Source organism: Coregonus clupeaformis, unplaced genomic scaffold, assembly GCF_020615455.1.
Source record: "Coregonus clupeaformis isolate EN_2021a unplaced genomic scaffold, ASM2061545v1 scaf0116, whole genome shotgun sequence".
Classification (NCBI taxonomy): Eukaryota; Metazoa; Chordata; class Actinopteri; order Salmoniformes; family Salmonidae; genus Coregonus; species Coregonus clupeaformis.
In genome coordinates this window covers 432501-446193 of record NW_025533571.1, presented here as the reverse complement: position 1 = coordinate 446193, position 13693 = coordinate 432501, and the positions used below count along the sequence as shown (strand labels likewise).

The 13693-nt window shown below is 47.0% G+C and overlaps 1 protein-coding gene across 1 annotated transcript in view; it reads left to right on the top strand.

Annotated features, from left to right (window-relative positions):
• The window catches only part of LOC121580570 (receptor-type tyrosine-protein phosphatase mu-like), a gene marked incomplete at its 3' end in the record, with an annotated part of 542380 nt that overhangs the window by 112915 nt on the left and 415772 nt on the right, over positions 1-13693 (top strand). Inside the window, exon 2 of the mRNA XM_045213497.1 lies at positions 12831-12953. Coding sequence (XP_045069432.1) covers positions 12831-12953 — 123 coding nt within the window. The remainder of the gene's footprint in view (positions 1-12830; positions 12954-13693) is intronic.

Below are 13693 nucleotides of genomic sequence, written 5' to 3'. Positions count from 1 at the left end.
TAATAATAAATAATAATTATTGGGTATATGTTGTGAAATTGTTAGATATTACTTGTTAGATATTACGGCACTGTTCACCATTATTTATTATTATATTACATCCCAGAGAAATAGATGTGCAGTCAATGTAAGTAACCTAATCGATGTTCCCTTTAACTGTTAGCTCTGAGGGTTATTGTCTGCGATAATCATATGCACATAGAATTTAATTCCACTGTTTGCACTGAAACTGTCTGCCTTAGGAAGAAGCCCACTGTGGGCAGCCCGCTCAGTACCATTGACTCAAATGTAAACGTCACTGACATGTCTGCCTCGGATCAGCCTCTCAGAATAGCACTAAAAACAGACAAGCAACCCAGAAAATGACTAGAAATAGCTCATATTAACACATGTAGCCTGAGGAACAAGTTTCATGAAATTGACAACTTATTAAACGTCAGAAAACATTCATATTCTGGCCATCTCTGAAACACACTTAGACAATTCAAATTGATGATGCAGTAGTATTGATGATGCAGTAGTATTGATGATGCAGTAGTATTGATGATGCAGTAGTATTGATGATGCAGTAGTATTGATGATGCAGTAGTATTGATGATGCAGTGGTATTGATGATGCAGTAGTATTGATGATGCAGTAGTATTGATGATGCAGTAGTATTGATGATGCAGTAGTATTGATGATGCAGTAGTATTGATGATGCAGTAGTATTGATGATGCAGTAGTATTGATGATGCAGTAGTATTGATGATGCAGTAGTATTGATGATGCAGTGGGTATTGATGATGCAGTAGTATTGATGATGCAGTAGTATCTCTACATGGTTATAGAATATATAGAAAAGATAGAAATGCAAATGGTGGAGGTGTTGCCATGTATGTCCAGAGTCATATTCCTGTTAGGCTGAGAGAGGATCTCATGTCAGACGTTGTGGAGGTAATATGGCTACAGGTTCATCTGCCTCACCTAAGGCCTATTCTCGTAGGAAGTTGCTATAGACCACCAAGTGCTAAAAGTCAGTATTTGGACTATATGTGTGAAATGTTGGATAATGTATGTAATATCAACAGAGAGGTGTATTTACAGGGTGACCTAAATATTGACTGGTTGTCATCAAGCTGCCCACTTAAAAAAAGAAGCTCCAAGCTGTAACCAGTGCCTGCAATCTGGTTCAAGTCATCAGTCAACCTACCAGGTGATTTACAAACAGAACAGGAACTAAATCATCCACGTGTATTGATCGCGTCTTTATTAATGTTGCAGAATTCTTCTCTTCTCTTCAAATCAAATCAAATGTTATTTGTCACATACACGTGTTCAGCAGATGTTATTGCGGGTGTAGCGAAATGCTTGCGCTTCTAGCTCCGACAGTGCCGTAATATCTAACAAGTAATATCTAACAATTTCACAACATGTACCCAAAACACACAAATCTAGTAAGGAATGGAATTTAAGAATATATACATATATGGACAAGCAATGACAGAGCGGCATGGACTAAGATACAGTAGAATATTATAGAATAGAATGCAGTATATACATATGAGATGAGTAGTGCAAGATATGGAAACATTATTAAAGTGACTAGTGTTCCATTTCATAAACAGTATCCACACCAGTCGGATGTAGTGATTATAATATAATAGCCATATCTAGAAAAAACTTAAGTTCCAAAGATTGGACCTAAAATTGTGTATGAACAATCATACAAGAGGTTTCGCAAATGAGTCGAAGATGTGAAATATATTTGTTGGTCTGATGTGTGTAATGAGGAACATGCTGCACTTGAAGCGTTAATGAAACTGCTTCTTCCAATTACTGATCAGCATCAAAAAACGGACTGTTAGAACTGCCAAATCCCTATGGATAGATGATTAATTGAAAAACTGTATGGCTGAGAGCGATCAGGCAAAGGGAATATAAAATAAGTCTGACAACACAGCAGACTGGCAAACATACAGTCAATTGAGCACACAAAAAGTCACATAACTAAACTAAACGAAAAGAAGAAGGAACAAAGATAAATGATACAAAGAATGATAGTAAAAAGCTCTGGAGTCTTTAAATGAAATTCTAGGCAATAAACCAAACTCGGCTCCATCCTTCATTGAGGCAGATGGCTTGTTCTTAACAAAACCCTTTGATATTGCCAACCACTTTTATAACTTTTTTTGTTAACAAAACTAGCAAACTTAGGTATGACTAGGCCTTTTTGCACTCTTTTGACTCATCACATACCCTGCTGTGACTGTTTATTATCTATCCTGTTGCCTAGTCACTTTATCCCTACCTATATGTACATATCTACCTTGTGCCCCTGCACATCCACTCTGTACTGGTTACTGGTTCTGGACCTTCACTGGCTCCATGTACCAGCCTACCCCAACCCACACCACTGGACCTTCCCTGGCTCCATGTACCAGCCTACCCCAACCCACACCACTCTGGACCTTCCCTGGCTCCATGTACCAGCCTACCCCAACCCACACCACTCTGGATCTTCCCTGGCTCCATGTACCAGCCTACCCCAACCCACACCACTCTGGACCTTCCTGGCTCCATGTACCAGCCTACCCCAACCCACACCACTCTGGACCTTCCCTGGCTCCATGTACCAGCGTACCCCAACCCACACAACTCTGGATCTTCCCTGGCTCCATGTACCAGCCTACCCCAACCCGCACCACTCTGGACCTTCCCTGGCTCCATGTACCAGCCTACCCCAACCCACACCACTCTGGACCTTCCCTGGCTCCATGTACCAGCCTACCCCAACCCACACCACTCTGGACCTTCCCTGGCTCCATGTACCAGCCTACCCCAACCCACACCACTCTGGACCTTCCCTGGCTCCATGTACCAGCCTACCCCAACCCCACACCACTCTGGACCTTCCCTGGCTCCATGTACCAGGCTACCCCAACCCACACCACTCTGGATCTTCCCTGGCTCCATGTACCAGCCTACCCCAACCCACACCACTCTGGACCTTCCCTGGCTCCATGTAAAAGCCTACCCCAACCCACACCACTCTGGATCTTCCCTGGCTCCATGTACCAAACTACCCCAACCCACACCACTCTGGACCTTCCCTGGCTCCATGTACCAGCCTACCCCAACCCACACCACTCTGGACCTTCCCTGGCTCCATGTACCAGCCTACCCCAACCCACACCACTCTGGACCTTCCCTGGCTCCATGTACCAGCCTACCCCAACCCACACCACTCTGGACCTTCCCTGGCTCCATGTACCAGCCTACCCCAACCCACACCACTCTGGACCTTCCCTGGCTCCATGTACCAGCCTACCCCAACCCACACCACTCTGGACCTTCCCTGGCTCCATGTACCAGCCTACCCCAACCCACACCACTCTGACCTTCCCTGGCTCCATGTACCAGGCTACCCCAACCCACACCACTCTGGATCTTCCCTGGCTCCATGTACCAGCCTACCCCAACCCACACCACTCTGGACCTTCCCCTGGCTCCATGTACCAAACTACCCCAACCCACACCACTCTGGATCTTCCCTGGCTCCATGTACCAGCCTACCCCAACCCACACCACTCTGGACCTTCCCTGGCTCCATGTACCAGGCTACCCCCAACCCACACCACTCTGGACCTTCCCTGGCTCCATGTACCAGCCTACCCCAACCCACACCACTCTGGACCTTCCCTGGCTCCATGTACCAGCCTACCCCCAACCCACACCACTCTGGACCTTCCCTGGCTCCATGTACCAGCCTACCCCAACCCACACCACTCTGGACCTTCCCTGGCTCCATGTACCAGCCTACCCCAACCCACACCACTCTGGATCTTCCCTGGCTCCATGTACCAGCCTACCCCAACCCACACCACTCTGGACCTTCCCCTGGCTCCATGTACCAGCCTACCCCAACCCACACCACTCTGGACCTTCCCTGGCTCCATGTACCAGCCTACCCCAACCCACACCACTCTGGATCTTCCCTGGCTCCATGTACCAGCCTACCCCAACCCACACCACTCTGGACCTTCCCTGGCTCCATGTACCAGCCTACCCCAACCCACACCACTCTGGATCTTCCCTGGCTCCATGTACCAAACTACCCCAACCCACACCACTCTGGACCTTCCCTGGCTCCATGTACCAGCCTACCCCCAACCCACACCACTCTGGACCTTCCCTGGCTCCATGTACCAGCATACCCCAACCCACACCACTCTGGACCTTCCCTGGCTCCATGTACCAGCCTACCCCAACCCACACCACTCTGGACCTTCCTGGCTCCATGTACCAGCCTACCCCAACCCACACCACTCTGGATCTTCCCTGGCTCCATGTACCAGCCTACCGCAACCCACACCACTCTGGACCTTCCCTGGCTCCATGTACCAGGCTACCCCAACCCACACCACTCTGGACCTTCCCTGGCTCCATGTACCAGCCTACCCCAACCCACACCACTCTGGACCTTCCCTGGCTCCATGTACCAGGCTACCCCAACCCACACCACTCTGGATCTTCCCTGGCTCCATGTACCAGCCTACCCCAACCCACACCACTCTGGACCTTCCCTGGCTCCATGTACCAAACTACCCCAACCCACACCACTCTGGATCTTCCCTGGCTCCATGTACCAGCCTACCCCAACCCACACCACTCTGGACCTTCCCTGGCTCCATGTACCAGGCTACCCCAACCCACACCACTCTGGACCTTCCCTGGCTCCATGTACCAGCCTACCCCAACCCACACCACTCTGGACCTTCCCTGGCTCCATGTACTAGCCTACCCCAACCCACACCACTCTGGACCTTCCCTGGCTCCATGTACCAGCCTACCCCAACCCACACCACTCTGGACCTTCCTGGCTCCATGTACCAGCCTACCCCAACCCACACCACTCTGGATCTTCCCTGGCTCCATGTACCAGCCTACCCCAACCCACACCACTCTGGACCTTCCTGGCTCCATGTACCAGCCTACCCCAACCCACACCACTCTGGACCTTCCCTGGCTCCATGTACCAGCCTACCCCAACCCACACCACTCTGGATCTTCCCTGGCTCCATGTACCAGCCTACCCCAACCCACACCACTCTGGACCTTCCCTGGCTCCATGTACCAGCCTACCCCAACCCACACCACTCTGGATCTTCCCTGGCTCCATGTACCAAACTACCCCAACCCACACCACTCTGGACCTTCCCTGGCTCCATGTACCAGCCTACCCCAACCCACACCACTCTGGACCTTCCCTGGCTCCATGTACCAGCATACCCCAACCCACACCACTCTGGACCTTCCCTGGCTCCATGTACCAGGCTACCCCAACCCACACCACTCTGGACCTTCCCTGGCTCCATGTACCAGCCTACCCCAACCCACACCACTCTGGATCTTCCCTGGCTCCATGTACCAGCCTACCCCCAACCCACACCACTCTGGACCTTCCCTGGCTCCATGTACCAGGCTACCCCAACCCACACCACTCTGGATCTTCCCTGGCTCCATGTACCAGGCTACCCCAACCCACACCACTCTGGACCTTCCCTGGCTCCATGTACCAGCCTACCCCAACCCACACCACTCTGGACCTTCCCTGGCTCCATGTACCAAACTACCCCAACCCACACCACTCTGGACCTTCCCTGGCTCCATGTACCAGCCTACCCCAACCCACACCACTCTGGACCTTCCCTGGCTCCATGTACCAAACTACCCCAACCCACACCACTCTGGACCTTCCCTGGCTCCATGTACCAGCCTACCCCAACCCACACCACTCTGGATCTTCCCTGGCTCCATGTACCAGCTACCCCAACCCACACCACTCTGGACCTTCCCTGGCTCCATGTACCAAACTACCCCAACCCACACCACTCTGGACCTTCCCTGGCTCCATGTACCAGCCTACCCCAACCCACACCACTCTGGATCTTCCCTGGCTCCATGTACCAGCCTACCCCAACCCACACCACTCTGGACCTTCCCTGGCTCCATGTACCAGCCTACCCCAACCCACACCACTCCTGGACCTTCCCTGGCTCCATGTACCAGCCTACCCCAACCCACACCACTCTGGACCTTCCTGGCTCCATGTACCAGCCTACCCCAACCCACACCACTCTGGATCTTCCCTGGCTCCATGTACCAGCCTACCCCAACCCACACCACTCTGGACCTTCCCTGGCTCCATGTACCAGCCTACCCCAACCCACACCACTCTGGATCTTCCCTGGCTCCATGTACCAGCCTACCCCAACCCACACCACTCTGGACCTTCCCTGGCTCCATGTACCAGCCTACCCCAACCCACACCACTCTGGACCTTCCCTGGCTCCATGTACCAGCCTACCCCAACCCACACCACTCTGGATCTTCCCTGGCTCCATGTACCAGGCTACCCCAACCCACACCACTCTGGACCTTCCCTGGCTCCATGTACCAGCCTACCCCAACCCACACCACTCTGGACCTTCCCTGGCTCCATGTACCAGCCTACCCCAACCCACACCACTCTGGACCTTCCCTGGCTCCATGTACCAGAATACCCCAACCCACACCACTCTGGATCTTCCCTGGCTCCATGTACCAGCCTACCCCAACCCACACCACTCTGGACCTTCCCTGGCTCCATGTACCAGCCTACCCCAACCCACACCACTCTGGATCTTCCCTGGCTCCATGTACCAAACTACCCCATGTGTATATAGCTGGTATTAAGGCTGTTACGGTGACCGTATTACCGCCCCACCGGCGGTCACGAGTCATGAAGGCAGTCAAATTCCACGTGACCGTTTAGTCACGGTAATTAGGCTTCTCCATGCTCTGATGCTGCTGCTGGTCATTAGTAGCCTACCAAACTTGCTAACTGCCTGGCACTCAGCACTCTATTGTCCCTCTAATCACTCTGACATCAATGCAAGAAACAATGCGTACCTTTTTTTTGCGACTTTTTCAAATCATAGTCCCACATCTCATGTAGCCTAGCCCATAGGCCTATATGTTTTTGATAAGGTTTGTATCACAACTCAAGAGGCCAAATAACTTCTTAAAATTAAGCACATTAATCCGCTTTATAATGTAGAGCCTAACTGGCATACGTTCGCAGCACGTGAGTTTCAAGTTTGGGGAAGATAATTTTCACCATAAAAATGCACCTTTTATAATAAAAGCATTACATGCATAATCTAATGGAACATTCGCGCTTATAGCCTACTGCTGTGTGCACATTGCTTATAATGTGAAGAAATAGCCTAGTAGTTTATCAACGTTTAAAGCTAAACGTTCTGATCTGTTGCGTCAGCCTAACGCCTCGTTCACACCGACAGCGCCATTGCATTTTGGTACACCAGAAGTACATTCATTTCAAATCAAATCAAATTTTATTGGTCACATACACATATTTAGCAGATGTTATTGCGGTTGTAGCGAAATGCTTGTGTTCCTAGCTCCAACAGTGCAGTAATATCTAACAATTCACATGAATACACACAAATCTAAAAGTAAATGAATGGAATTAAGAAATATATAAATATTAGGACGAGCAATGTCGGTGTGGCATTGACTAAAATACAGTAGAATAGAATACAGTATATACATATGAAACAAGTATAGCAGTATTAAAAACAATATTAAAGTGACTAGTGTTCCATGACTAGTGTTCCATTATTAAAGTCACCAGTGATTCCATGTCTATGTACATAGGGCTGCAGCCTCTAAGGTGCAGGGTTGAGTAACTGGGTGGTAGCCGGTTAGTGACAGTGACTAAAGTTCAGGGCAGGGTACTGAGTGTAGGCCGGCTAGTGGTGACTATTTAACAGTCTAATGGCCTTGAGATATAAGCTGTTTTTCAGTCTCTCGGTCCCAGCTTTGATGCACCTGTACTGACCTCACCTTCTAGATGGTAGCGGGGTGAACAGGCCGTGGCTCGGGTGGTTGATGTCCTTGATGATCTTTTTTGGCCTTCCTGTGACAGCGGGTGCTGTAGGTGTCATGGAGGGCAGGCAGTGTGCCCCCGGTGATGCGTTGGCATTATCAAGTGCTTGTCAAATTGTGAACGAGAGACTGATCACGTGTGTACAGCCTGCACAAAAAAACAAAGCAGAGCTAATGCCTTTCATGCGACTTTTTTCACGTCATCATTAGAATGTATTAAAAATCTAAACATATAGCACTAAGTTTGTATCACAACTAAATCACACAAATAACTCTAAATTAAGCATATAGGAGTACCTGTTTCTTTGTTAACCGCTCAACACAGAATAGCCGCATGTGCGCACTCCCTCAAATCGTTTGGAGAAAATATCCTCACTATTTTATTCAGCTTTGTTCAAATGTATTCTTCATTCTATAAAATAATATAAAATAATGCCACGGAATTCTAACCAAATCCTGTCTGCTAAATGAACTAGTGTAGCCCACAGCCATTTGGCATAGCCAGATCAGGACCAAACATAAGGACAACTCAGAGTATTTTATTCTGTTCTTCTGAAATAGACTACATTTTCTTCATATCATGCTTCTTTAGACCTGTCTAAAATAAATAATGGATTTATTGTGAAGGTGTAGGCGATATTACATGGATTTATTAGACTTTAGAAAATGTAGATGTTCCAAAGGTCTGAATCAGTGGCTTGTAGGCAGTGTGTGGAAGCCAGGAGATGAAAAATGTGTTTATGTTAATTAATGGTCAATTACCGTGAGACCGGCAGTTATTTGCTTGACAATCACCGGCTGATGAAATTTCATGACTGCCGCAACCCTATGTATGACATGCAAACATTAAATGCCGAGCCTTCATATCCCTGCATAATGGACCAAATAATGAAAAACAAGCACTGCAGTTTTGAGTTCCACGAAGTGGGTTTGGAAGAGGTGAAAAAACAAGGACAAACCACCTGGTACTGAGAACCTGGATGGTAAATTGCTGAGGTTGGTAGCGGAGTCCTGTTTGCCACATTTTCAATTTCAGCCTAGAAGACGATGTGTGCCCTCAGACATGGAGGGAGGCAAAGGTCATTCCACTACCCAAGAATAGCAGAGCACCCTTTAATGGTTAAAACAGCCAACCAATCAGCCTGTTACAAGTGCTTAGCAAATGTTGTTGGATCAGATACAAAGTTATTTTACAGAAAACAAATTAACAACAGACTTTCAGCATGCTTATAGGGAAGGGCACTCATCGTGCTTGGCACTGGCACAAATGACTGATGATTGGCTGAAAGAAAATGATAGTAAGAAGATTGTGACAGCTGTTTTGTTAGACTTCAATGTAGCTTTTGATGTAATTGATCATAACCTATTGCTGAAAAAAGGTAGGTGTTATAAATTTGCATCCTATCTAATAGAACACAGAGGGTTTTCATTAGTGGAGCCTCTCTCATGCAAATTCAGTTGAGTGTGGTGTACCGCAGGGCAGCTGGCTAGGGCCATTATTGTTTTCTGTTTTTACTAATGACCTCCCACTAACTTTGAATAAAGCCTGTGTGTCTATGTAGGCTGATGACTCAACAGTATACACGTTGGCAGCAACAGTAAAATAAATAACTGAGACCCTTAACATAGAGTTCCAGTCAGTTTTAGAATGGCTAACTAGCAATAGGCGGGTGCTAAATATCTCAAAAACGAAAAGCATCATTTTTGGGACAAATCACTCGCTCAACTCTAAACGTTGTTTAGATCTATTATTAAACAATGTAGCTATTGAGCAAGTTGAGGAAACTAAATTGCTCGGTGTAACCCTAGATAGCACGCTTTCATGGTCAAAACATATAGACTCAATGGTTGCTAAAATGGGAAGAGGTCTGTCAATGATACGGCATTGCTCTGCCTTCTTGACATCTCAGTCGACCAGACAGTTCCTACGGGCCCTAGTTTTGTCGCACCTGGACTACTGCCCAGCTGTGTGGTCATGTGCGGCAAAGAAGGACATAGGTAAATTGCAATTGGTCCAGAACAAAGCAGCACGTATCGCACTTAGATGTACACAGAGGGAAAGTGTCAGTAACATGCATGTCAGTCTCTCCTGACATAAAGTTGAGGAGAGATTGACTGCATCACTATTGGTCATTGTGCGAGGTATTGATGTGTTGAAGGTACCGAACTGTCTGTTCAAGCTGTTGGCACACAGTTCAGACACTCATCGGTACAACCCAAGACATGCAACCAGAGGTCTCTTCACAGTCCCCAGGTCCAGAACAGAGGCTGGGAAACGCACAGTATTAAATAGAGCCATGACTACATGGAACTCTCTGCCACCCCAAGTAAAAAAAAAAAACTGGTAAAAGAATACCTTACTGCACAAAGGGGACTGTGAAGAGACACGGCCATTTTGTATATCGGTGAAGAGACACAGCCATTTTATATATCTTGCATTGTAATTTACACTGAACTATGTATTAGACCTAGATATTGACTGTATGTACTGATATGTAAGCTATGTGTGACATTTTAAATAGATGTGTTTCAGTCCTTGACTAATAATGTTCTGTACTATGTATTATGTCATGTTTCATGTGGACCCCAGGAAAAGTAGCTGATGATTTTGCAGCGGCTAATGAGGATCCTAATAAATACCAGATTTAGCAGACACTCTTATCCAGAGCGACTAAGGGTTAAGTGCCTTGTTCAAGGGCACAGACAGATTTTTCAGCTACTTGGCTCTGGGATTCAAACCAGCAACCGTTCAGTTACTGGCCCAACGCTCTTAACCGCGAGGGTACCTGCTGTCTTCATATACCTCTCAGTGGTGGTTTCCTCCCTACAAACATGTCTTTGACATGGCTTCTTAGATTTCACCTTCCTCCCTACAAACATATCTTTGATGTGACTTCTTCTAGATTCCTGAGTGAATTGCGAAGCACTTTGGGGTTAAAAAGAAAGAAACAGCAAGCCGAGCCTTTATGACCTTATAGGTGGGAGGAGCCTTTACATTGTGTTGTGTGACCTTATAGGTGGGAGGAGCCTTTACATTGTGTTGTATGACCTTATAGGTGGGAGGAGCCTTTACATTGTGTTGTATGACCTTATAGGTGGGAGGAGCCTTTACATTGTGTTGTTGTATGACCTTATAGATGGGAGGAGCCTTTACATTGTGTTGTATGACCTTATAGGTGGGAGGAGCCTTTACATTGTGTTGTATGACCTTATAGGTGGGAGGAGCCTTTACATTGTGTTGTTGTATGACCTTATAGATGGGAGGAGCCTTTACATTGTGTTGTATGACCGTAAATGTGGGAGGAGCCTTTACATTGTGTTGTATGACCTTATAGGTGGGAGGAGCCTTTACATTGTGTTGTATGACCTTATAGGTGGGAGGAGCCTTTACATTGTGTTGTTGTATGACCTTATAGATGGGAGGAGCCTTTACATTGTGTTGTATGACCGTAAATGTGGGAGGAGCCTTTAGATGGTGTTGTATGACCTTATAGGTGGGAGGAGCCTTTACATTGTGTTGTATGACCGTAAATGTGGGAGGAGCCTTTAGATGGTGTTGTATGACCTTATAGGTGGGAGGAGCCTTTACATTGTGTTGTATGACCTTATAGGTGGGAGGAGCCTTTACATTGTGTTGTATGACCGTAAATGTGGGAGGAGCCTTTAGATGGTGTTGTATGACCTTATAGGTGGGAGGAGCCTTTACATTGTGTTGTATGACCGTAAATGTGGGAGGAGCCTTTAGATGGTGTTGTATGACCTTATAGGTGGGAGGAGCCTTTACATTGTGTTGTATGACCGTAAATGTGGGAGGAGCCTTTAGATGGTGTTGTATGACCTTATAGGTGGGAGGAGCCTTTACATTGTGTTGTATGACCGTAAATGTGGGAGGAGCCTTTAGATGGTGTTGTATGACCTTATAGGTGGGAGGAGCCTTTACATTGTGTTGTATGACCGTAAATGTGGGAGGAGCCTTTAGATGGTGTTGTATGACCTTATAGGTGAGAGGAATAAAGGAGAGTGTGTATTAATCGATCACACACCAACAGGCAGAGCTGAACACACGCACACACATGCACACATGCACACGCGCACACACACACACACACACACGCACACATCTCCTAATGGTTCCTCACTGTCAGCTTCAGAGTAGAGGCAGTAGAACGGATTAGAGTCGGTTGTGTGTGTGTGTGTGTGTGTGTGTGTGTGTGTGTGTGTGTGTGTGTCTGTGTGTGTCTGTGTGTGTGTGTGTGTGTGTGTGTGTGTGTGTGTGTGTGTGTGTGTGTGTGTGTGTGTGTGTGTGTGTGTGTGTGTGTGTGTGTGTGTGTGTGTGTGTGTGTGAGTGTGTAAATTAAAGACCGGTGAACAGCAGAACAGTTAAGTCCCATAGACTGGATTGCTGCTACAGCACTAACTGCTGTTAGAGGAAACATAATCGACGTGTGCTAGATGGTGCAGTTTGGAACACTATTGCTGTGTGCCAAATGGCACCATATTCCCTATTTAGTACACTACACAGGGCTCCGGTCAATAGTAGTGCACTACGTAGGGAATAGGGTGCCATTTGGGACGTGGCTTATGTCTGACGATGATTGAGTCGAGACACTTCATACTTTCCATATTGAAATTGGACTGCCATGTTGGCTAATGTCGCTAATGTGTGTTGTGCATCGACTGCTGTTCTAATCCTTCACTGTGTCTCACTTAAACACATCTCAGCGTCGGAGGCCATATTGCATTATAAATACAGACGGGGGGGAAAAAAAACGAGTGAATGCCGAGGAACGACTGTTATGAATGTAACTGATGCGTTAATTCATTATGGTGTGGAGTTAACGGAACAGTCGCAAAAAAATAATAATTCTGAATGATTGTCTTGTGTCTTTTTGTAACAGGCGATTGTGACTTTAAGAAGCCGTTTGAAACCTGCGGGTACAGCCAGGGGAGAGAGGATGATCTAGATTGGGAACAGACCAACACCCGAGGGAAGACCTCAGCAGACCCATGGATGCCAACAGGTAAGAACTGGTCACACTACCGTACAGTTAAATAGTTGTTTGTTTGGATGTCCATAGGTAAGACAGCTAGGTGACACTGATGGAAATGAGGGTTGTTTGGAAATCCAAAACCCAATCCAAAACCCAATCCAAAACCCAATCCAAAACCCCAAATCCCTACATCTTTGGGAAAAACTCCATCAGACTGATAGGATGTTCTACAATATATCATGGATCTCAAAGCAATGTTTTGGACCAACAAGAAAGGACCATCTGCTACCAAGGTTCCACATTCAGACTAGTGGGATAGGAAGTGGGAGAGCTTCATGGAGTAAGGCAGGGTTGGGGTCAATTCAAATGAAAGTGATTGAAAAAAAACCCATTTATTTTCAATGACTTGTCAATCAACTGAAAAGGAGAAGCTATATATAAGAAAAGTTGTAAGATTTTTTTATTTGCAATCCAAATCACTTCCTGAATTGAGTGACTTCAATTAGAATTGACCCCGATCCTGAAGTAATAATAATAATAATATGCCATTTAGCAGACGCTTTTATCCAAAGCGACTTACAGTCATGCGTGCATACATTTTTGTGTATGGGGTGGTTCCCGGGGATCGAACCCACTACCCTGGCGTTACAAGCACCGTGCTCTACCAGCTGAGCTACAGAGGACCATGTAAGGTCTATACTGGAGTTTATTTTCCAAAGACATGTAGCTAGCACTGACATACTGAGGGGTGGTAAGGTTGAGATGAAACC